Here is a 26,440-nt window from a genome sequence, read left to right on the forward strand (position 1 = left end):
ATTCAAGTATTAACAATTTTTACATATTTTTTCACATTAGCTAATCTTAAATATTATTCAACCATCAGTTTAAAAATACATTTTAATTATTACAATGTCATAATGTAGAGCAATATTTTTCAATTTTATAAGAACAAAAAGAGAAGAAAGAGCGAACAAAAAATGTGTAAGATTTGTTATCAGACGAAAAGTATAAATGAAAGAATACAATAACTAAGGGATATAAAATTCAAAAGTAGATAAAAAAAAAAAAGAACAAAATCAAAAAGTTATTGATCTTGAGAAAGTTTTAAGAGGCTTTGAAGTAATTGCCGATAATAATAAAAGATAGCATAGCGGCAGTTATTAAGTTATCTTTGAGAAGAAGTTAAGTTAATTCTGACTGTAATTTCTAGCAAGTCCTTACACATACTTTTTGTGATAAAAAAAAATATATCACCATTATTTATATGAGCAAAGCTTGAAAATATATAACACAAGTATATAAATTAAGATTTTATAATACAATTTAAACAATCAATTAATTATAATCATACCAAGTATGAACTGATTTACAATCACAATTATTCTATTCATATTACCATTCATACTGAAATACACTCTTTTTCTTTCATTTAATAAGTAATTATTTATTAATTAATTATTATATATTGTCTTTTATTTCTTATAACTATTGGACGGCAGCTGACTTGGCACATTTCTCTTTTGTCAGCAAATATACATTTTTTTCATTCATACTTATCAGTGGACAACTTATGTGAGTATTTGATTTTCAACATAAACTTAAAATTATTTTACTACTCACATAGTTTTTACACACAACAATAACTAAATAAATTTTCTTTTAATAAAAAATACATTCTTTTATATTTTCTAGTTAAATTAATTCTTTTTAATTAATTTATAATTCGGTAGTTGTCTCAACTGGACTTTGTTCACTCAAATACGTGAATCCCAGGTGAGAGTAGTCTTTCCTCTCTCTAAACGTTACATTATCATTGGAAGGACTTGCACTGAGGAGTTCGTTGTGATTGAACAAAGGATTCAATACAGGAGTATCTATATTGTTCGTTGGATTGGTATTTTTACGACTTAAAGTAGACCGACGAAGGGACTGCATATTAACATCAGGATGATTCCCTGCTATGCTTGAAGCACGTACTGTCGTCGCTGCTTCTGAACTGACAGGACTCTGTTGACCTAAAAAAAAAAGATATTCTTGTCAGAGACGGAATCCAAGAGTTACTTTAATTAAAAGTAAGAGTTTAAAGTATTTCTGTACATTGAGAGGAAAAAACTAGAATCGATAAATATTTCATTAATTTGATTACATTATTGGTTTATTGATTTAAAAAATAGATATTTTTTAATTCCAAATAGTATAATAGGAATTGAATGTTTTTTTTATCAATAAAATAAATAAAAAATCTGTAGATAACATTATTGGTTGAAATTTTTACCAGTACTTCCGCCATGATCTTTGGTAATATAGCTGACATTATCAAGACTGAATGCGTGGTTTTTATTACTAAAGTCAAGTTGTAAATCATTGTAACTATCATTGTCATCGTTTGGCACACTCATTCGTAGCACTTGAGTCTCGTATTCCTTCAAATCGGTTTCAACATATACTGGATCATATCTTGGAACAACATACATACGTTGCATACGGTCCCGGTAAGCTTTATATCTACAAAAAGGATGTGTGATAAATTGGCTAGTTAGTTTATAAAAAATAGTATGTAATTCATGCATTTATTTTTTGCTACTGTGTTGTCGAATATAAAACGGAAATAGACAAGCCGGAAGAGTTGATTGACCTTAATAAATTTTAACAACAATATTCTATTCTGAGAAATAATGTTTTCTGTGCTATTTCTGAAATATCTTAGTAAATATGAATGAAGAATTTAAATCGCGGTAAATATGTGTCAAGATATATAATATTGCATTTTCTAGTAACATTTAAATTCAATGAATTCTTGTAATTTTTGAACGACATCAGTTTACTTTTATAGAATAAGATATATTGCACGTGAAGTAAAATTCTAAACATATGAAACGGAATATTATCATACCTATTTCATATAAGTATACTAGAAAAAAAAAAATTTATAATGTGTTTTTATCAGAAAAATTGAATTGTAAGAGATAATATTTTTCAAAGATATGGATTTTAACATACCTAGACCAAGAAATGCATATGTAAACTATTCCAGCTATACCAAGTACTAAAATTACACAGGCAATGATAATCAAAGCATATGGAAAAACTTCTCCACTAAATGCTACAGCAATTGGTGTAATAACAGTTGGTTCTGAAGCTGTCACAGGTGCGTGAACGTCAATAGCATTCGCTCGAATCGCTGTAGACACATCGAAAATTAATGTCGACATTGCTGGTTTTTCTAACATCACTCTAAAAAAAAAAAAAACAGAAAAGAATCACAAGATTAATCATATAAATTATGTGAAGATAAAAAGATTCATGGATATTAGATGATAGAGAAATAAATCTCTCACTGATAAACACCAAATGTGAATAAAAAAATAGCTCTAGTGTTGGTAAAGATTCATAAATAATTGCTTATGACAATAATAAATTAACTAATTAGATAATTTTTCTAAAAGTACAGAATAAATAGACTTGTAGTTGACATTTTCCAAATGTCAATACGTAATTGAACGTAACAGTAGTATTAATTTTTTTTCAAGGATTTAGTTTCCACTAGAGTGAGAATGAAAAATGAATTATAGGTTGGTACCTCTGCAACAATGAACTATTTTGATCGAGAATTATTTCAGTCTTTGGATCAATGGCGTAGAACCAGACATCCGAGCCATGAGGATGAGTTTCAATGGTTCCATTTTTTGTTAAAGTCTTTTTTATTGATATCCTGTCAATACCAATCAAGAGGCCAGATTTTTCTTCCAAGATTCTCACTATTTTTGTTGTTTCTTTTTGCACATTTTCTGGTAATGCATCTTGAATAGCAAGCACTAGAAGATTTTCTTCACCAATCAAATTTATTACTACAGGAGCTTCGACTGTATTGTATTTTACTGTAGAATTTGGATTATCTCGCACTTGAACATTAAATTTAAATGGTAGTTCTTCTGATGGAACATTATCAAATGTTGCAGTTGTTTTTATAATACCAGTAAAACTATCAATCGTTAAATACTGTGTTCCCCTGCCACTCAACATTTTATATTCAAGTTTTCCATACTTTCCATTATCTTTATCTTGAGCTTTCACTTGGAGAACGCTAAAAGAAAATTGTGCATTCCTCGGAATTGAAGCGAAATATCGTCTTCTTCTTAATCCAAGAGGATCTTCGGGAAATATGAACTCCGGCTTATTGTCATTTACGTCAATGACTTGAATTTTCACCTAAAAATAATAATTATAATCATACAAACATCTATACAACCATTGTGATTATTCATGATAATCATAAATCATTTAAATACTATTTTCATTTATTATTTATGATATAAATATTTCTTTCAATAAAATACTGTTATTCAAGTTGTACCAGAAAATTATTATACACTATCAACAAACAGAATAAAATAAATATATTTTTAATTAGTTCAACTGAATGGATAGAAAGTAGTATATGAATTGTTCAATTGAAAGTATATTAATTACAAATTTAAATAAAAGTTTTTAAAAATTAACGGATTCAGATTTTGAAACAAACAAATAATTATTTACAATATTTTTAACGCTTATAAAAGTAAATAAAAGAATAGATATATATAAATAAATAAAGAAAAAAATAGTACAAGATTTTTTCTTATTTAAAAAATAGTATAAAAATAAATTTACCATTGTCGTATTTCTGTGAGAATTCAGTAATCCTGATAATGATTCTAATTTAATTTTAATCTGATAAAATTCAACAGTCTCATAATCAAGAATCCCTTTTTTCAGTCTCAAAGCACAATTTCGTTCTTCAGTAATATTTGCTTCAAAAATATTATCCTCATTACCATCATATATTTCGCATTTCAAAGGTGTGCTATCATGAGTATGTGAATTAATAATAGTCAAAATTTTAATAAGAGTGTTGTCACTAGCATCTTCAGGCACGTCCACATTGTAAGAGTCTTCAGCAAAGCCTAAACCAACTTCCGGGGCTACAGTTGCGACATGGCGGATGTAAATTGGAACGGTTGTTACTGATGAGAGCTGTGGCTCTCCGAGGTCATAGGCTCGTACATCCACCTTTAATTAAAGACTCTTTATAAGCATCACTTACTATAATTATGACATTAATATCCATAAATTAAGTAAGCGGAAATAATAATTCATACCTGATATTCTGAGTCAGTTTCCTTTCGCAGATCATCACGAACAGTCAGGATACCTGAGTCAGGATCTATTACAAAATATTTGCTTGCTATCCCACGTCCAATTATTTCATATCGCACCTAAAACATGATCATGTGTTAATTATAATTAAAAAAAGCTGCAGGTCAGTATTTTAATTAAAAAATCAGTTTAAATTCATTAATTATTTTTTATGATTTTTATTTTCCTGATAAAATGTTTGTTTTATCTAATTTCTTGTACTTTTATAAATTATTACTCTAGTGAAAGTAGTTTATGCTTCAATATGTATTGACACAAAGCTTAAATCTATTGCTTTCGCTGAATAAAGTCTATTTGAAGTCAAGCATCGAACCAGTTTAAACCTTTTTTAATTATACCGCTTAGCTATTCAAGTACTTTATTCAATTACATTAATATAAACTAATACCAGTTGATATTAATACAGCAATGATTAAATGAATGATGCTAACACGAAAACAATATGACCGATTGATATGAGATAAATGCTCATTGGTTCTGCTATTGTGTCTTATTGAGCATCAATATGCACATATATTGAGCTTGAATCATCTTCGTTGATTATCGGTTCTCTCCGGATTTCTAAACTTGACCTATATTTCTGCTTAGGTTGTTGACCTATCACCTGTAGTCGAGCATCCTTTTTTACTTCGCGCTCGTAATACTCGAGTGTTTCAAAGTTAGATAGAAAAAGAGTAGTCCTTCAATGTGAAAAAAATTTATTTAGTAGTTAATTTATTAAAAATATTTTTAAATAGTTCTATAAAAATTATTTAATATAAAAGAATAATGAGTAAACAATGATGAGTAAACTATTTGAATGATAATAGTTAAATTAGTTAGCTTAATTTTCTCTACAAGAGGAAGAATGAGCAAATGTGGATAAGCTGATTGTTGAATAATTGCATTGGAAAAGGAAGTATTATTGAATCATACTATTTCCCATTATTCAAAGAAAAATTGTAATTCATTTCTCAGTGAGAGGAATCTTTTTTGTTGATATCATTCATGTCATATATTGTTGTGAATGAAAAAAGTATATTGTGAGAGATTCATTTCTTCAAATGAAAAGCTTTAATTCCGAATACAAATAGATTAAAAAGTCATTGAATAGTTTATTAATTTCAGGAAAAAATATTTCAAATTACAAGCTTGTTTCCTCTATTGTCTCGTCTATTTTAAGCTATTTAATGACTCGAAACATGGTATTGATTATCTGCTGTTATTTTTAATCCTCCTTTTGGATTGTTTAAGTGAAAAAATTGATTTAATTTATTATATTTTAAAAGGTTTTAGGTTAATTAATATATCTTTCAAGTTTCAATTAATATATTAGGAATGAAAATTTTTAATGAGATGAAAAATTAAAATGAATTTTCACCTGATTCCCTGGTGATGTTCCATCCGAGTCTTGCGCGAAAAGATTGATTACTGTTGTACCAATCGGGACGTCGTCATCAAGTGTGATGGGTCGAGGTACGGAAGTGAATACTGGAGGAATGTCATTCATATCCTGAGAAAATTATTGTTACATTAAATCCTAGTTTATCACTTTGATTTATCTCATGAATGAAAAATTTTCTAGAAAAATTACTTGAACGTTAATGACTACTCTGGTTGTAGATCCAGGAAGGTCACTAGTATTTTCTAATGTTCCAATAATTAAAATATGTTGACTATCTCTTTCATAATCTAATCCACGAATTGTTTTTATTACTCCTGTTTTCGAATCTATACTAAATAGATCCGTATCACCCTGCTTAATGACATATGTTATTTGTTTTTTTGTATCTGGATCATCAGCCTGAAAATCATTTTTATTTAATTCTCTCCGTCAATTAATTTTGTTTTACCTCAATTTTTAGTGGTTGAAGATATTGATTTACCATAACTTGAATAACCATATAGTCAGGAACGTTCTCTTTAACTTTGGCTTCGTAACTACTTTGATGAAAAATAGGTACTTCATCTTCAACATCGATAACTTTCACTGATACGGTAGCAGTTGCAAGACGAGGATCAGGAGCTCCATCTCTTGCAGTCACCACAAATTTATATTCCTGAAATGATGAAAATTTATAAATTACAAATTTCTACTTTCGATAAGAAAAAAAAAATTTTTTTTTGGTAACCTTCTATTTATATAACTGAACAAAAAAGATATATTTTTAAATATCAATATCGAAATAAAATATGTAGCAGTGAGATGATTTTTAATGTTTATTCAAATTTTATTTATGAAATTTTTTTTTTCATTTAGTAAAGAGTTAAATTTTATTATTAAATAAGTCAATTCTTTAATAATAATTGTTATTGAAATTAAATATTTATTAGAAATGATGTGTTCATGAAATTGAAATGAAAGGTCATGATAATTAATTGACCAACCAAAAAGTAAATTTCCTTACGTGGTTTTGTTCGTAATCCAATGCAATTTTCGTGAGAACATCGCCCGTTTCTGGATCAACAGTAAAAGGGATATCATCAGGAGCAAAATAAGTAACTTCTGCATTAATTCCTTCGTCAGCATCTTCAGCGTGAACGCGACCAATTAACTTTCTCGCTTCACCTTCTTTCACTTCAAATTCATATGGAAGTCCTTCGAATTCAGGATTTTTATCATTAATATCAGTTACTCTAATATTAACAGTTGCTGTACTTGATAATCCTCCACTATCTTCTGCTTTAATTAGCTGTAAAAAAGATATTATTTTCATACCACTAGTAAATATAAAACAATAGAGTCATTGACTGCTTTTAAGATAATATTATAAAGTATTTGTAAAAAATGCTTCATTGATAGCATTGGTACCACTTACCAGTTGATAGCGCGTCAAGTCTTCTCTATCCAACTTCCTTATAACGGTAATGACGCCTGACTTGTCACCAATCGTAAACTGCCTCAAGTCATTGCCCGAAAGAATTGAATATGATACTGGATCATTTTCCGGGTCGAGTGCCTGTAATAATTTATATCATAATACACTCAGAGAATTTATTGATCCGTAATAATTCATAAAAAAACTGAGAAAAACATGCTTCGTAAATTTATGATTCCATTAGATATTGCTTTTCATAGACACTATTTTTACCAGTGAAGAATTTTAAATTAATTTAACTTTTGACTTGATTAATGCATAAATGTGGTTCCCGACTATATTTACTTCATTTTAATGAACAAATTAACAAGTCGAAAAATAAATATTTACATTTGGATGTAAATTAATTATCCAATATAATATTTTTCATAAAAAAAAAAATTTAATTTAAAGTATTTCATTTAAAAAAACTTGTTTAAAAAATTTTAATGAAATTCTATTTGTCAAAGAAAATTCTTGATACAATCAATCGACTGAAAACAATTTAATTTGATTCTACAAATGATCTTTTTATCTACTTACCGTAATTGTTGCAACTGTAGAATTAATTGACGCTCCTTCACTAACTTGAACTTCATAGACTGGTTGTTGGAAAACAGGACTTCGTGTATTCGGTCCAGGTATTACGTTGACCTCTACAATCGTCTGTGAATATTTCCCACCTTTGTCAGTTGCTTGCACCGTAATACTGTACTGTTCTCCTGCATTAAGCTTCCTCACTGATTCAATAATACCGGTTTTCGGATCAATTTTAAATTTTTGTAAACCGTTGTTGGAAACATGGTAGATACTGTAAGTGATTTCTGCATTTTCACCCTCGTCGTTATCTGCAGCTTCCACCTAACGATGTGGTAATAAGAATTAATGTCAGCGAATTATAGTTAAGGTATATGAGAGTTGAATTTAAATTGGATCGAACAAGAATATAATTAATATCCAGTAAATCAAAGTCAAGTCAATGAAATCTGTATAAGTATGAAAGAAAGTTTCGTAATTGCATACAATTAGTTGCATAAACATTATGTAAATATTACAATGTGACAAAGAAAAGATGAAAGTTGAATTTTATCTGAATGTCAGGATATAATAAATAAAATGTAAAAAAAAATTTCTAACTTGCATTACCTTAATTATTTCCCGTTTAGCTTCTCCAGCTTGAACTGTAATCGGTGATACCATCGGCAACTGAGGCGCGTTGTCATTCACATCATTCAACGTAACAACAAAAGATAAAGGTGTTGATGCTGCAATACCAGTCTTTTCTCGAGCAATCACTTGGAATCTAAAACGTCCAGGACTTGGTGGATCACGATCCAAGTTCTCTTCATTTACAACTAAAATTCCTGATGGATCGATGTTAAAGAAGTTGGTTGTCAATTCAAACGTGTAATTGGGTTTAGGATCTTCAGGCGCCTGTAATATGAGTACACGTTGAGTATCTATTATTTTCTCTCTGTTTCTTTTGTTAACACAAAATGTAAATTACCAAGTCTGCATCGAATACAGTGAGTTTAATAGGAATTCTATCTTTGTCAATAACTTTAGTACCAACTGGTGCATTCTCATCAACAAATCCTTCTACAGATGATGCAGTAATAACCGGTGGATTGCTGTCTACCGGTTTGACGGTAATCGTCAGCTTTGCCGTCGCTGATCGCTTTGCTTCTGATTCTTCTACAGCCTTTAAGAAAAGAGATCATTCAGTAATTATTGCAATACTTACTCTGGTATGTAGTTTTTACTCTCACGCGATACTCTACTTGATTATCCACTATCATTTGTCTGACATTTTTTTTTTTGTATTCAACAATACTGATTAAAATCATCTTGGACATGAATTTTTTTTTATTGGATTTTTCATGCTATAGAATGGTAATTCATTATTTATACCTTGATAATGATGTCAAATTTCTTGGTAACACTAGTGTCAACAGCCCGTACTTGTTTGACTGCACCAGTATTCGGATTAATCTCAAAAAAATCTCGATAATTTGCTGGGTTTCCACTCAAAAAAGAATAATGAATTGGTGCATTAATGCTGTCCATATCGACAGCTTGTATCTTCTCTGGAGATATATTTAGTATGCCAGACAGAACTCCACTGGATACCTGATTAATAAAAGCAATGAAATTGAACTGAATACATCTGAGTTATATTAGCGGTAAATGATTTATTTTTTTTTTATCAGATAAGTATTAAATTTTTAAATACCGCTACGATGATATTGTAAATCTTTCAGTGAGCTTTATATTTATTTTAAAAGATTACTTACAGAAGCTGAATATTCAGGATTGATGCAGGCACCGTCAAGCAACATACATCCTTGATAAATAAATGAAGGGTCCTGATCATCATCGTCCCTGATGTTGACGGTTAATGTTGTTGTTGAAGTCAATCTCTCCGAGACATTTAACGCACGGTCCTGAGAACAAATTGATTGGTAAATAATTAACGTGTCTAACCATGCATACAGGGGAGTTATTACTACTATATCAATACTAATTGACTGCATATTACCACGTCCAACAAGAATGTGAACGGTAGTTTTATGTTTTATATTTGATATTTTTTTATGTATCTAATCTGAAGACCAGTAAGTAATAATTTGTATTTCGAATAAAGAGACTAATTACGACTAGAAATAAAGTAATTTTGAACGAAAAAAAATTTTTTTTCAAACTAAAATTTTTTTTCTGTCAGACTTTCAGTTATTACAAGCAATTTGAGTTGATAATGACATATTATTTTCATGTCCAGTTTGCGGTTTACAATTATCCAGTGACTTAGTCCAAATATAATGATATTATTTACTTTATTTTTTTCCGCTTGAAATATAAATTGAAAAAATAGAATTATCATGGTAGATAAAAGTTTTCTTTTACTTATTATATTAGTCTCAAAGTACACTTTACTTGTATCGTTGACGAAGTTCATCTATTTGCTGACTATCGTTCATTCTAACTTTCATTACAGACTTAAATGCAGAAGTCATTATTCGAAATACTTAAACAAAACTTTTTACTTTTCATTTTTTTAATTATATTGCTTTTACTTCAAAGTTTCAATAATTATTTACGCTTAATTTATTTCAAGTATTAGAAATGTAAAGATATCTCACTTGAATAAATCCAATAAATCTTGCAAATTTATTTAATTACTTTTAAAAACTTTAACTAAACAGTTGAGAGATTATTCTGGCTTAAGAAAATAAGTTTATTTTGTTTTCACTTCAGCAATGAGGAGCTAAAATAATGCTTGTACTTGAAACTAAGTGACTAGGAAAAAGGAGAATCATTTTATTGCTATATTTGGTTGGAGACTCAGACGACATCGATATTGATTGGGCGTATTCTACAGCATTCCAAAACTTACCACAAGAAATTCATTGATGCTATTAATTATCTGGACATTTATTAGCACCTGGAGAAACACCACTTTCACTAAATTTAACATCAGATTCATTGTTCTCAAGATTATGAGACCAGTGTTAGGTCAGTCTATGTCACAAACTAAATAACCATTTTCTTTTTTATTTTTCTGCTCTGAGTTGAAAATAATATAAAATTGTTTAATTACATCCAATTATTTATAACAACATTTTATTAATATTTATCGAATATCATCATAATAATGATCATTCAATAAATTACATCTATTTTTAATTGTTTAAAAAAATTGTGTAATTATTTACATCAATTGATCTAATCAATGGAGTTAATAATTTAAACTTAAAGTAACACTTTTATATGGATCATAAAAGTTTAGTTATTGCATAGTGAACATTTATCTATATGATAGAGTTTGAATAAAAAAAAAGTAAATATGTGCTTGCAGCAGTTATTTTATCTATTAAATCATAATAACTATGAAAGGTAACTCTATCATTTCAGAAAATAATAAGCAAAGTACAATGATTAACATGCTAAAACTCTGGTGATTTTTAATGAAACTTTGTTCCTCAACATCATAACAGTTACTATAAAAGTTAAAAATACATACTACATTTGTTTCCTATTGTAAAGTTAAAACTTTTTTCTTTTATTAAAGTGAAACATAAACATTCATTTCCAATGAATTTTAATGTTTTTATTGAATTATTAGCATCACCAATTGGATAATTTTTTTCTCTTCCTTACAATTCAAATTCATTACAGAATCAATAAAGTACTTAATGACAAGAAAAAATGTTAATTTTTCCTAGAATCAAACGGCTTTTCTGTCTACCTTTCGTGCCAAGTATCGCATTAGAAAAAGTTTCCGTCTAATCTTATTCACGATCAATTGATTGATGAACCATTTAGAGAGACTAAAAGATCCCGACACCAGATGAGCACACGATACTACCGGAAATATCACCTAATCGATTGGTGGTGATCACATTTTTTCTTTCTTCGGTTTACGCAATTTCACCATAATCTTTTTTCTGTGATAAGATCATCTAGGCTTTCCTATCGATGATTGCTATATAATTTTATGCCCACATGATTTTCTTCAGGTATATTACTTTATTTTATGATCTGTCGCGTCATTGTATGCTACATTTATATGATATAACTGGAAGCATTGGTGATGCGGAAGAAGTTGATTGCACTATTTTTTAAGATAATCGCTAATAATCAATAGTTATGATGTCTGGAGCTAAAATAAACTTCACTGGCACTGGCGAGGAATCATTTTAGACACTTTTGTACTTCTTGTAGTTCATACACCGCCTACAGACCTCCATGAAGATCAGGATACTAATAATTACATACATATACGTATCTTATGGGTACGTTCATGAAGAAAAAGAGACAAATTCGATAGACTATTTTGCGTGGGAAGTTGAAGTTACCAGTGGCAATTTATACAGGCGATTTGTTACAAGCAACTTCTCAAGAAGGCTGATTACACTTGAGAAAAATTAATAAATATAAATTACACTACTCCATGAGCATTCACTTCAACTTTTACTGATGTCAACTAACATGTACTATTTCAACTATTCTTGTTATTTATAAGAAATAATATTAGACACTATTTGTTAACTATTGATAGTACTGAGTCTGAAAGCTGACTAATGCAATGACGCACCAACACCTCAACATTTGAATCCTACTACAATAGCTACAACTTAAAAAAAAAATAGTTACACAGTTGTGCCTGCATATTGACACTTTTTCATATCATTATGTTGGGTTGTAGAAAAAATTTAGGTTGAATTTAAGTGAAGAAAGTATTATTTTAATAATATATTATACTTTATTAATTGAGCATAACAAAAAATTTATGGACTATGATAAAAATAAATATATAATTCAGTTAATAAATTATAAATTTGTTAAAACATTTTTCTGATGCATTATTCATGAAATAAAATTTGGAGAAAAAAAGGAAACGAAAGACGTTGATAAATCTTCCATTTCGAAATGCATTACCGCATGACTGACCATCAGGTATATGGATAGAGTAAGAAGAAATTTTATACAGTTATGATGACCGTGTATACACACCAAGTTACATCAACGTGACGAGTAGATCGACTATACCAAACGTGAATGGAATAATTAAGCTATATGATAAGGACAGAATCATGCGTAATGATCATTGGAGATATATGCTTAAGTACATCATTCTGGTGAGTACATTACAAATAGATCAATTAATACATCTAGATGGAAAGATATGATAAGGAAAAATAGGAGTTGTGTTGAAATAAAAATAGAGAAATCGATTGACAATTTCCAAACTCTAACCAAGTGTATGAATATATTAGTATAATAATGAAATATACCAAGTGATTTTCTTGGAGACTTAAGACGAGGTAAGAAGTTGAGACAAAGTATAAAATATCGAAGGAAGCGATATGCAAATAGGAACGTACGACATATGCGAGGTGAGTTCTAATCTATGACTTTCGTAAGTACATGTTACTATCAGTAATATACATGCTAGTGTATCTCATTACATTTTTTGCTTATTGACTAAAGAAATTAAAAGTTGAATCATTTATGGGAGTGTTCTTGAAAGTGACAATTGTGAAACAGAATGCAATAAATTGAATTCTGCAAGACTACACCTGTACGAGTTAAGAAAGAAGGGAAGTCTGCAGAATATGGCGAAGAAATAGGGACGTGACTCACTCTCTTACAAGCTACCACAACTGCCTACATGGTCTGACCAATGTCACACACTAGTGTCTTTGCTTTCTTCTCACAGACACTTCAAATCTATACTTGAGTTAAGCTGACTTTTTCTACTTTGCCTAAGTCTCAAAGGCGATAACATCATCGCTCTTTTACTGGGATTGATGCATAATTCACATCAGACATTACAAGAGTCTACTGTAGATCTTCAGAGAAATAAAAAATCCAACATTTGTTTTCTTTATAAAGAATTATTGCTTTCATGGCGTAAAGCTTCGATTAAGTAATCTAAATTAGAGAAAAAAAATGAAAAATGGGTCTGGGCTTACTTTGTGTCTCGACGACAAACTTTCCATTTATTGAAATTCGTAATTTTGTCATCTTTTAATTTTTTTTAATACAAATTACGTTTGTTCTAAATAATATAAAATTTTTCAATTACATCCAATTATTTATAATAACATTTTATTAATATTTATCGAATATGATCATAGTAATAATTATTCAATAAATTAAAACCATTTTTAATTGTTCATAACGTCCTTAAAATGTAAAGTTATGATAAAATTACGAATTTCAAAAATCGATCCCATTACAATAACTTCCTAATGGGAAGTTAATAAAAGCATTCAAATGCAAAAATCCTAGTTGGCAGAAAACTATGTGATTTATGGTGCTCTAAATAATTAGATTATGAGTATAATTTAAAATTATGGTCAATATCTATGTTGGATAAATGATGATTTTTCGATTGAATAAAAAAAAAAGAGTAAAATGATTGTAAACTATAATTGAAATATATGTAACTTACAGATGCAAGAATAGTGACAAGATATCGCTGAGTTCTTTCAAAATCGAGCGTACGGTTGACCGTAACCTGTCCCTGATGTGGTAAATTAATAGTAAAGTAACCATATCCATCGGCTGTAGTTATTCGATCTCTGCCAACACCATTGTAGCTTCCAATTCCATTATCATCTCCCGGAGCTATTGAATACTCGACAAGCCCATTGACTCCAGCATCAGCATCAACTGCAATAACATTCTGAAAGATTGTCGAGCCAACCGGCGTAAGCTGAAAACCATTTAAAATAATTTATTAAAAATGAATGGAGTATTTGCTTTTTTATGATATACAATAAAATAAATGTGAACAAGAAATATTTTAATACGTGTTTTTCCATAAAACAAACGAAATCGCAGGCTTTTAATACTCCGTAAAAATAAAATAAATAACACAAGTGTATAAAGAAAATAATGAAATTAATGAGACATTAGAAACATTAATTTCCACGCTGTCGCTTAATTGCATTATGACGTCTGAAAGCAATGTGAATTTTATACGCAAGAAAAGACCGATAAATGTTCGTCAAACCGGTATTCAGGGACAGTTAATAACGCAAAACTTGATGGCGGTTCTGTTATAACGGTTTTAAAACATGGAAAACTCGGAATGTTTTTTATTTATCACTCTTTGGGTCCAGCTTGTTAAAATCATTCCACGTGCCAACGACAACGACGACTCTCTGTTCTCCTTCATGATGGATCCTGCAATTACGCGCTCTGGCTAATTAAACTCTATTGCACTAGTGATGTAATGTCACAACGACAAGAAAATGAAGGTAAATCAACTTTTTCAATAGTAATTATGATTTTTTTTGACATATGGAAGCTGAGAAAATTTTAGTTAATTGACAATGATTCAAATGAAGAACCGTTAAAACTATGACATACAATGTGTAATAGTCTTATAAGCTTGTTGATTATCGCAAGTGCTTTAATAGAATGTAATGTCGGAAATAATAATCATAATAATCATTAAAACTGCTTTCTTATGCTATATTATCCTGTAATGGAAACTCATAATCATTTGAGTTTTAAGGCAGGATAATTTAATGTTCTCTATGTAATTTCATACATTTATACTTTTAGACGTGCAGGAAGTATTGATGAGTATTGAACATCCGATATCAGTATAAATTATGCCTATAATTGAAATTGATGATAAAAAAATTAATCAGTTAAACGCAGTAGTAAATATTGAAATCTAATTCATTTTATCATTACCTCTGGGACTGTTGTTTCATACGGTGTGTTGATGAATTTCGGTGCATTGTCATTTACATCTGACACTCTGACAATAACAGGTATTATTCTCTTTTTATTGGTCGATTTTACTGTACATGCCAACTGTAAGCAGAAAAGTAATAAAAATGTTAGCATAAAAAACAAATCTCATTTACAGGAGAGAATATTATGAGAAAGCAAAATAGAATCTTAAGTATAAGAATTGGATCCTTTCACTGGTAATCTTCTGGAGACTTGACAGTGAAGAGCGTGCAAAAAAAAAATAGTCAAAGAAAATAATGAGATTTGCGTACCGTTATAATGTTTGCTAAATAAGACTGATGAGTCAGAGCATATGGATACCAAGCAATTAATTACCTACATCGATACGCACGTGAGTAAAAACTGGAAAAGGATTTTTTACCTGGAATACAACGTGTGAGAGATTCTCGCTGTCCCTGTCCAGTGGTTTCAGGAGCCGTAGCTTCTTTCCATCAAGGGCAAACAGTGGCGCCTTTCCGGGAAATATCAACTCTAAGGTGGTCTCATTGTAAGGATTCCCTGAGACCGGAAGTTCTTCTGGAATTGTTGGTTGCCCAAATTCTGTCAAAATATAATCAGAGTATTATTTTAGGAATACTTTTGATGGGTGGAAAATAATTGATGGAAATGGAGAGTGTTTTGATGAAAGTTAGATAAATTTATATTTCATATGAACACATGCAAAAAATTATTATGAATATGTATTGATTGATATTCGTATTTCAATCAATCATTAAAGAAAGACGTCTTGACGAACAAAAAAAATAGTGATTAAGATTTATTTAGTTCGAAAGATTTAGCACACATAAATTCAAAATAATGACTACTGGTACTTCTTCACGCGAATTGTTAATGAGAAAATGATTTTACAGTTCTAGATTATCATTGAAGACGAATGTATGAAAGTTGTATGTATGAGGCAGGTAGCTAGAAAGATCTTCAATCCCCATAAAACGTCTAGTACACCAACGGTCTGGAAAATTACTTCCTCATACAGAGGCTCATCGGGCACAAGATAATTGAGGTTGCCCTTACTTAGATATGACTATATGACTATGACTTGAAAATAGACCGACTTCGATATTATTTCCACCATCTAATTAGCCTGGTTCTTTTTGTTTGGATCGACTTTCGGTTTGATCAAACTTCTAGTTAAATTATTTTTTGTCTTCAAACGAGTTTCAATTATCGTGTTACAGAGGCAAGATGAGTCAATAAAATTGAGTTGCAAACAACGCGAGTTTATGTGATTTCATGAATAATTTATGGATTGGTATAGAGAAAGGAGAGGAGTTGAAGAGAGAAAAGAACGAGTGAGGGTGTTGGTATGAAGAGATTTAATGCATGTTCTTCAGACTAGTAGTTGTGATACGTGACACGGCTGATGCTCCTTTCTAAACATCTCAAGAGTATCGTCTTCATGCTTTTCATTGCTTGCAGCGACTGCTAAATAAACTTACCATCACCACGACTTTCCTCAATGTCCAGGATAATGTTCGATTGCCCTGTCGACTCCTCACATAAACCTGAAAAATATCACTTTCAATATATACCTATCTGATGTGACTTGTTGAAGATTGGAAATTCATAATCAATGAAAATTCATGGTAAAGTATTAACCTTAAGTTCAAATATTCATTAAACAATTACTTAACTCCAATAATCAAATGTTTCCAATAAAAAAGTAATCAATATAGTTTTTTATTTGATAATAATTACATGAAATGTCAATTTAAATTATCAAGAAATTTTGATTTTATGTTTAAATTATTGATTAGATAATTATTACACTCAAATCAAGATGTGATTACATGTATTTTTAGATCTTGTAACAAGCAATTCTGATTAAACTGGTTTTCATCAATTTCACCAAAGTTTCTTAGCATTTTATTTAGCAAGAAAAATGATTTACTAAGTAATAAAAATCCAATGTCTACTTTTATTATCACTAATTTATTCATACCACCGTGAAAGTTTATACAAAATGACTGTTAATGTTCTCGTTGACATTTCACTGTTTTAATAATGTTTTTAGAACCAGATCTATATTGAACTAAACTACGTATCTGTTCTATCTATATTATTAGAGCACATTACATATAAGGAACAAAAAACTGAATCATGTTGGTTGTATTGGAACATAACAGTTGTAAGAACAAATTTTGTTGAATATTTTATATAGGTTATATACGAATGTATATTTAACAATTACCATAGTAGCATCTTGTTTTGTTCAATAATTAAACGTGTTCTCTATGAATTATTGGATAATCAAAATTTACCGTTCGTTTGAACATTTTAATAGCATTACTACATACTGCAGCCCACACGTAACTGTCAGTACTTATTTTTCTGATGCTTGAACCTTTCTCTTTTGGCACGCGGCTAATGTGATGATGAGATTCAAGAAAAGAAAATGAAGATGATGACGAAGAGAAAGAAACACATAGATGCGAGAAAACGTGATGTACTTTGCAATTTTCACTGTTGCAAAGTATTCACATCTAACAAATTACACATTTCTTCTTATTTTTATTTTTAAAAATAATTCTAATAATTATAATGAAAAAAAAAGTGCTGATGCACTAGTTTGAGATAAAAATATTTATCTAAATAGTTTAATAATTAATAAATAAAGAAAAAATCATTGAATAATTGGAGGTTATTTTTTCATTTACTCCAATCACAACTATTTTAAAAGTACTGGAAACAAAAATAACTACAACAGTGTAGTGTGTGTATGGTTCGAGAACATTTAACGCAAAAAAGGAAATACATGGTCGACACAAATAGACTGTATTTCCCACGATATCTGAGGGTACAATATCGCACATGTAAGCCAGAATGAATATCGGGCGATTATGTAAGAACTTAAATCAGCTGGGGCGTGTAAAGTGCAATGGAGAATGGCTCGTTACTAGATATCGCCAGCTTTACACTCAAATCGTACTAACAGAGATGTTTCAAAGTATATATAAGAGTTGAATGGCATCCCTCGTTATCTATATAGATCTGTTGGCTTTAGAGGAAAATCAGTGTGTATTTACTGTACACCCTAACTATACTTAATACTGAGTTTCACACGTTTATGTACAGAATATATTCTAACGATAAACCTTGTTAGAATCCGTAGCTATATACTTCTCTGCATGATATAATTGCTAATCCACCAGATATTTATGGCCGTGAGAAAGGTAGCATTCCATTGCACTCAGTTGTATATATTTTTAAATAAACAACAACATATATTATTTATTTTTCGACTTACCGGCTTTTGAAATAACATTGTGTGGTAGCAGAATCAGACACAGCGTACTGAGGACCCAATGAATGGTCAAGGGTGCCTGAAATAAACAAGAAAACAATTATTTTTATTTTTTTGAAGTTAAAACTTCTTTAGGCAAGATGAGATTGAAGTGAAGTTTCTTACAATACAATAAAATTATTGGAAGTACAAATAATTTAAGTATGGTTGAAGTTAATGATAATAATGATGATATTTATAAACACTACCGGTCAAAAATCTTTGTCCACTCGATAGGTTACAAAATATAAACATGCTTGAGTTGAAGAAGGAGGGGGGGCAAAGCGAGGCAATAGAGGCAAAATGGAGTACCCAGAAATTTCGGTTGAACTTTTGTTTTGAAGAATTAAAAAAAAAATTATTGTTGAAATACCAATATTTGATATTAATGGGTCTTTAATGTACTGTAAAATACATGAACAAATAGTTGTAAGTTTTCACTTCTATCTGCCGTCTCTATGACTGTCTGAATTTTTTTTTTAATGTCTCTTACATATATTTATATCTTATTTATGAAGATGTAAGAATCCTACGTATGTATATTTAAAAATTTATTTGAATTGTGCGACATAACGTAAACATTCTGACCTCAATCGTAGAGGAGAAAAATATTGCTCATATAAAGAACGAAAATAGTTACTTTTATTCAGTGGTAGAATGATGCCAGAGAAAAATGTTGCATTTGTTTTGAATTACCAAAATAACCACAAGAATATCCCTGAGGTTTTCACAAGTTTCTTTCAAAATTTTTTCGCCTGTGATTTTGTGTTTCCTTTTGTGCTTAATCAATTGACCTCAAGTAATTAATGGCAGAAACTTTATGTTCAATTACCGTTTAATCTAAATTATATTGAAAATTCGGCAAATAGTTTCAAGCAAGTTCTCAAAGATACAAAACAGATTCCTAATATATATTTGGTGAGTATCTGAGTATATAGTTTTCAATGACATCCGGTTTATGTCTTGAAACTATTAATTAATAATATAATATTGCAATTAGAACTTTAACTAATTCATTATTGTGGTTAAAAATGATATTTAGATATTTATCAATTCTTGCATCAAGAGTGAAATATTATAATTAAGAGTATTATTGATAATGTCATATCTTTTATGATTATTAATTGGAATGAAATTAAAAAAATAATTACTTTCCACGTTAGAGTATTTATTTATTTATTAAAATTCTAATAAATGAATATGATATACACAAATAAAGTTGTTTAAATGACATTATTAAAAGAGAATTATTGCAAGATAAGAAAACCTGTCGTTGTTTCCGGTTTCCATCAAGTAGTATGATTAATTATTAATGTCCATTAATGAGATATCGATTTATTTTATATAATTTAATCACAAAAAAATGATTTCCGTATCCTGTGTATATGGAATGATGAAAAATAGCATTTAGATGCAATCAAGGTGAGCAAAAAATGTTATAATTTTTATTTTTTATGATTAAATAAGGTATACAATGAATATTGACTTGCATTGTTTGTTTTTACAGTTGTAAACAAATGGCTTCTTTATAAAACGCAAGATCAATAGCAAATAACTCCGTTGCATTATGCTAATGCCTTTGAAACGTAGCGCATATCGGAGTAACGAGGCTTGGCGCGTCGTCCAGAGAGACCTAAAGGTGAATAAAAGTTTCCGGATGAGGGGAAACAATGCTATCATCTCGATGAAATCTTCGGTACTCTGCTAGAGGGTGTTTCTCACCTAGACACGCGTGTACGCGCCGTTTGTTTCTCATAATACCTGGCACAGAGTTTGTTAAACAACCAGCATTGATAATAGCATAACCTGCATGCTCATGACCGTGAGATTTTTTTGCTTTTTGTCAAACTATCAAGCTCGTTTGCGGCACGAGTGATCATTATTTTAACTCAGTTTATGGTGTTTCTTAAAAAACTTTTTAATGAACTACTTTTTTTCTCGTCTCGTCAACTCCATATTTTTTCATAATTAGTCGTGAGGTAAATTTAGAAGGTAAAAATAAGCTTAAAAAATTTTTAAAACCATTTTATAAAATATAAACGTAAAAACAAAAGTTGATAAGAATGATTCTAAAATATTATAATAATTTTCATGCATGCTGTAGTATTCTTGATAAAGTCTTTCTTCCATGTGCTATCGATGTTTCTATTATAAGATCAAACCTTTATTCCTTTGTGCAGGAAGCAAAGCCGACTAAGAAGGATAACTGAACGAATAAACTGAGATAAGGGTAAGAATGAAAAGAGAAAGAAAGAGGTCAGGTCACGAGAGTTCTAGTTGAAAGTCTGAGTGTTCTCAGTGCTCCCGGCGTCACGAGGCCAAGTCTCTATCGATTCTTGAGTGCATTCATTCTCTTCTCACTCTCCATAATACATGATAGGGATACTAGAACTTTGCTGGTAATCATTGAGCGGTGAAAATCATTTTTCAAGACACGCTAACCTCTGTGATCTCTTATAGGCACGCCTCAAAGAAATGGTTTGACTTACAAACTTTCTAAAATTCTAAAAAATCAGTACAATTACTTTTAGTTTTTATCCGTTACTCAGATAATTTACAATTAAAAAAATATCGTAGTGTGAAGATTCACTTTTTTCAACTAAATACTTTCAATTATTATGATTAAAGTCGTGCAATATTTCGATGAATCATTTAGTTTTATTTTATTAAAACTACTTCATTTGTATTATCGATTATTTACGCATCATAAAATCTCTTTTATTGCTGTTTAACTTGGATCCATTGATATTTTTTTTTCACAGCAAGTGTACTCTATCATTGTTTTAAAGTGGATGATCTATTATAACGAATTGAAAAACAATAGCTACCTCTGGGATTGACATCTGGTTTGGAATTGACTATTTTTATTCATTACAGATAGAAAACAATAATTTTCCATTATCGAAGAAATAAATTTATTGAACTTGATACGAATAAAGTCAGGATAAGAACAATACAGATACAGGATGATGATGGGAATGCCAAATTTAGTTATTGAATCATTCGAAATTTGAACTTATAACTTGGAAAAAGAATTTTGATTCTTGAAAATTGAAATTTCATTTTATCAATGTATGTTGCACATGTATTGTTTTATTTAAAAATATTATAATCAAGACTGAAATTATTCTTGATCCAAGAATGTGATTCTACCAGTACTAAAATTAATCTTTACTCTCCATCTGCATCAAAGAATTTATTGATGAAAAAAAATAGATTAACTGAAATGAATAAAAAAGAATTAAAATTTATGTAATCATGGTATTATAAATTTTTTAAAATAATTATCAAATTGGATATCAAATAAGCAAATTAGACATAAATATTTAGGTTCGTCAAAAAGTACAATAGCAAATTACTTAACTTTCTACTATCTATCTTATTTATCTGAAAACTATGTCCGCAGTCTTTCTGAGTGGCCGAGTTGTTATCTGAGTCGGAAGCAAATCAACTATGTCTTTTCTAATTCCCCCAACAGTTGTAAAATAGAAGGTGGTATCTCTGGGAAAATGTCAGATAATAGAAAAAAGAATCTCATATAATTTTAATCTAAAAAAATAACCCACGAGAGATTATTACAAAAACTTGTTGTCGTGTAGAGTGAATAAAATCTCATTAAATCTTAATTTTCGTCGCTTACGATTATCAAAGTGAGCAATTTAGATTTATTAATAAGATAATTATCAAAGTTTTAATGACACAATTGACTGTTGTATAACGGCACGTTTTCCTTTGAAGATAAGGACATTTCCATAGGTGGTCGTTGTCATGTTTAAATATCTAACTCCTTTAACTGTTATAAGTCGTTCCCACGTAACGACAAACTGGTCAGCCAGCGTCCAGCAATTATGCAACATTGTGTAGAGCATCAAAGAGGCAAGTGCATTGCGCTGTTCACTTTACATTTCAGTTATTACGAGTCCGCGTGACCCAGACGTGCTTCTGGAGTGCTTATGTACTTATGCTAGTAGCAGTATGCATTGGCACGAGAATATTCATGTGTGTTACTTGATGGGATAGGAGCTACAAGCCATATGTAAATATACATTCTTAAACTTGTAAAAGATTCACCTGCCCTTGGCCGTCAGGACTCCCAAGATCTCGCTTCCGTTTGGAATACATTTGCGATGTGGAGAATTGTTGAAAGAATATAAATGCAAACTTTAAGGAATGATTGGTTGAAAGGAAAAATATTAAATACAGTTATTCAACTAAAAAGATGCAATAAAATTATGAATAAAACGTGAGCAATAATTCTTCGATAATAAATATTATTATAAAGTAGTCTCGAGGTATCCTGGCTCTCGTTGATTGATCAATATTGCTTGTAACACAGAACATTTATCTTATTCGTAATCACATTCATTTTAAATATTTCAAGACATCGATCCGATTTGATAGGATCGATAGAAAACATCCTGAGGTCATTGTCCTTTTTATAATCATTGAAAAATAATTTTTTTTAATTCTCTGTCGACATAAGGGTAAGAGAAATAGGGTGTATAAGTCGTTCGCGATTATTTATTGCTCATTATAATACGGGTGTACTTTGCGTAGCGACCACAAGGTATCGGCAGCCTAGCGATCGAGATATCGATAAGATCCTCAAGCCACCGCCCACGATTTATTAAGTTCTGCCGACAGCGAACTTGTATCGGTATATTTTCACTATATGAGACGATCATCCTGATTCATGTGTGCAACCAGATTTATTATTAGGTACTTGCAGTTACATCGATGTAACATGTTGGAATAGAGAACGAGTTGACTGAATGTTGTGTAGTCTCGAAAGTGAAATTTCACCGTGGACACATTCGTATAATTAATTCGATTCGGTTAGTAACGTTGGTAGTACAGGTGTAACGGTTGCCAACGTTAAATTAGTGTCACAGTAATGGCGTCTAGATCAGCAATAAATTTTTTTTTTTTACCATTTCATTTATGTAATTAATTTGATCAGAAGTTACGTTGGAAAATTTTTTTAAATTATAGTATTTTAAATGTTTATTGATTTATAACTTCATGAGATTGGGGGAAACGATTTGACGAACCAATCAACTGATTCATGAGATACGACTGATAATAATTTTCATCTATCAAAAGTGACGAGGAGAATTTTATCACTAGTCTCTACAAAAGTTAATCATAAATAAATATTTTTTTCATATCAAATAACCTTCGATCGACTAAAATATAGCTACCAATGCATAATGACTCACTTAACCTCACAATAAAACCATCTGTATTTATTCTAGATAATCTATGATCATTTCTAAAATTAATTAACTCAATAAAAATATTTCGAGTGTTTTTTTTTTGGTGTAAGAGTATCAACTGATTAATAAATTAGGATAAAGTAATTCAAATGAAAATTTATTAACATAATCTTACAAAATAATTATAATACTTCGAACGTATTATAAAAAAATTACATTAATAAATATACATTTAATCCGACAGCTCGACAATTTATTTTACAATTTAAATAAAAATATTTGTTTTGATAGTAACCAAAAAAAAAAAGGTCAAGAAACAATGATGTATCAGAAAGTGGGTCAAACTAAGAGTAATAAAATTTAAATAGTACAGTATGCAAACTAAATGATACAACAAAAGAAAGTTGTGTAGAATTCACCATGACTTGTGATAAAGAAATAAATGATTTGAAATTAAAATAAACACCTATTTCTAATTAAATTATTCCAACATAATATATCTGATGAGAAATTGAAAAATTAATCAACCTTAAAGAGAAATTAAAAAGCCATTTAGCGTTCGTTGGAGGAAATTGATTAGTGTGTCGACATTTAAAAAGTCCCAACTGTCAAGAAAGCATCAACAACAGCTTGAGAGTCATTTATATAGGAGAATCAACTCTTGAGACCGTTAGAGGTATACGCTAATGATGCTACATCGACGACAAACCGGAAGTAATTCTTGACGATAAAGCAAACAAGAAACATTCATGTGCAGCATAGCGTGGCGCGAAACTATCGGCTAACGATGAACCAGTCGTGTAGTCAAGTATGTCCAGGTGATGGTTTATGTGCAAGACAACTGAATCTGAATATGATTTATTGGGTGAACTCAGGAAGAACTTGAGACGTTGCAACAGGAATACACACATCCCCCATTCATATATCATCACTATTTCTAATTTATATACAAAAAAGCTTTTATTTATATGATTAGGCATATTTTTATTGTTATTTTATATATATCATTTTTTTTTCACACTTGGAAAATCTCAAAGTGTATTTGTATCATGGTAATAATTCATCATAATGTAGAAATAAGGAGAATACATGTAGACTATCTGTTATATGATTTGACAACATAACTAGAGTTAAGATGGATATTTCTCGCTAGAAGAAGCACATCTATTGGTAATATAAATACATACTGCATCAATAGCAAACTTTTGAAAGATGTAATATTTTTTCTCACGTTTTTATTGTATTTATTTCATGTTTAGCTTAATTGCAGTCATTCAACTAAGTTGTTTAGAATAAAACACTATTATTTACCAAGCTTATTGAAGTATGGAAGGTGTTAAAAAAACTGGACTGGATCCACATATACCCGCAAGGATGATTGGGAAAAAAAGTTACAGCCTATGGTCTCTCAGACGATGGTTCTCAGCTTGGGATTCCTACTTGGATAACGGATTTACGAGTAAAGAGTCCACCAGTTAAGACTACTTTATCCCTCTGGCTAATAATAAGAACGAGTTTATATAAGAATAAAATACGCTTTGTCTTATTACCCACCACCCTTTCCTCAGGCTAAAGACATGCCTAGTCATTTACTCATCATTTTTCAAGTAAGTCCTTTTTTACTAATAATTTTTAATAATTACTCTGCTTAATTGATTCAATTTTTTTTTTTAATTATAGTTATGAATTTTAAAACATTTGGAGACAAATACTTAGCAGTGGAATAATATGTTGATTGAATATCAAATCAAATGAAATCAATTCATTCAGTCATAAGAATGTAAGAACAATAGATCTTTCAAGTGAATAAGATTCAACAAAGCTATCTACTCCGTATCTTCATATGCTAACATATGAACGTACAAACAAATATATTTACAGTTGAATGTATAATTTAGAACATCATCATTTTCTCAAGTTTCTGAGCATTAAATTCAAGATAAAAAGCAAGAAACTAGAAAAAAGATGCATTTTGAATCCGTTACATTGAATATTTAGTGGGAGAATTCTAACGTCCTCCCACGTAATTGATGATGAGTTAGCATATTGCAAAATGATGAGAGTCATGACATAGACAATCAAATATTTTTTTTTGAGATCATTTTCTATTCTCTCGATATGCATTATTGTTTTCTTATTTCATTCGAGACAAAGTAACTGTAAAAAAAGGAATAAATTTATGATTATTAATTCTAAATCAATTGATTACTATAAATGATCCATAAAAAGAATTTTATAGAAGTTTATTAAGAAAATATTTTTATTGAATTATTCATGTGTAAAAGCATCCGTTATTCATAGATATAGTTAGCACTGGAGGCATGAATTTGAAATCTTGTTACAAATATCAGAATTGTTCAAGCGTGTCAAGATGAATCTTCGATTCATATCGTTGACTGCTAACAAGAAGGAAGTGTGAATTTGCACCAGGAGGAATGTTGAGATA

General features: G+C 29.9%; 1 protein-coding gene and 2 long non-coding RNA genes across 3 annotated transcripts in view; 2 read left to right on the forward strand and 1 right to left on the reverse strand.

The window, feature by feature from the left end:
* Positions 1-93: 93 nt before the first annotated feature.
* Cad99C (cadherin-99C) overlaps positions 94-26,440 on the reverse strand; it is a 54,973-nt gene continuing 28,626 nt past the window's right edge. The window contains exons 2-22 of the mRNA XM_035084803.1: positions 18,743-18,818; positions 16,935-17,000; positions 15,857-16,035; positions 15,433-15,555; positions 14,177-14,440; positions 9,513-9,662; positions 9,130-9,348; positions 8,726-8,920; positions 8,365-8,652; positions 7,762-8,079; positions 7,180-7,320; positions 6,769-7,053; positions 6,247-6,420; positions 5,955-6,164; positions 5,742-5,873; positions 4,324-4,440; positions 3,836-4,234; positions 2,766-3,394; positions 2,186-2,419; positions 1,461-1,690; positions 94-1,200 (exon numbers count right to left, since the gene is read on the reverse strand). Coding sequence (XP_034940694.1) covers positions 902-1,200; positions 1,461-1,690; positions 2,186-2,419; positions 2,766-3,394; positions 3,836-4,234; positions 4,324-4,440; positions 5,742-5,873; positions 5,955-6,164; positions 6,247-6,420; positions 6,769-7,053; positions 7,180-7,320; positions 7,762-8,079; positions 8,365-8,652; positions 8,726-8,920; positions 9,130-9,348; positions 9,513-9,662; positions 14,177-14,440; positions 15,433-15,555; positions 15,857-16,035; positions 16,935-17,000; positions 18,743-18,818 — 4,728 coding nt within the window. The 3' untranslated portion in view covers positions 94-901. The remainder of the gene's footprint in view (positions 1,201-1,460; positions 1,691-2,185; positions 2,420-2,765; positions 3,395-3,835; positions 4,235-4,323; positions 4,441-5,741; positions 5,874-5,954; positions 6,165-6,246; positions 6,421-6,768; positions 7,054-7,179; positions 7,321-7,761; positions 8,080-8,364; positions 8,653-8,725; positions 8,921-9,129; positions 9,349-9,512; positions 9,663-14,176; positions 14,441-15,432; positions 15,556-15,856; positions 16,036-16,934; positions 17,001-18,742; positions 18,819-26,440) is intronic.
* LOC118067838 (uncharacterized) lies at positions 19,978-21,901 on the forward strand. Its single transcript, XR_004690439.1, has 3 exons — positions 19,978-20,200; positions 20,286-20,417; positions 20,959-21,901. It is a non-coding gene; the product is annotated as an uncharacterized lncRNA (long non-coding RNA).
* LOC118067837 (uncharacterized) lies at positions 24,196-26,155 on the forward strand. The gene is made up of 3 exons (XR_004690438.1): positions 24,196-25,164; positions 25,254-25,601; positions 25,675-26,155. It is a non-coding gene; the product is annotated as an uncharacterized lncRNA (long non-coding RNA).

Source organism: Chelonus insularis, unplaced genomic scaffold, assembly GCF_013357705.1.
Source record: "Chelonus insularis isolate UGA/USDA-ARS -01 unplaced genomic scaffold, ASM1335770v1 contig_397_pilon, whole genome shotgun sequence".
Taxonomy (NCBI): Eukaryota; Metazoa; Arthropoda; class Insecta; order Hymenoptera; family Braconidae; genus Chelonus; species Chelonus insularis.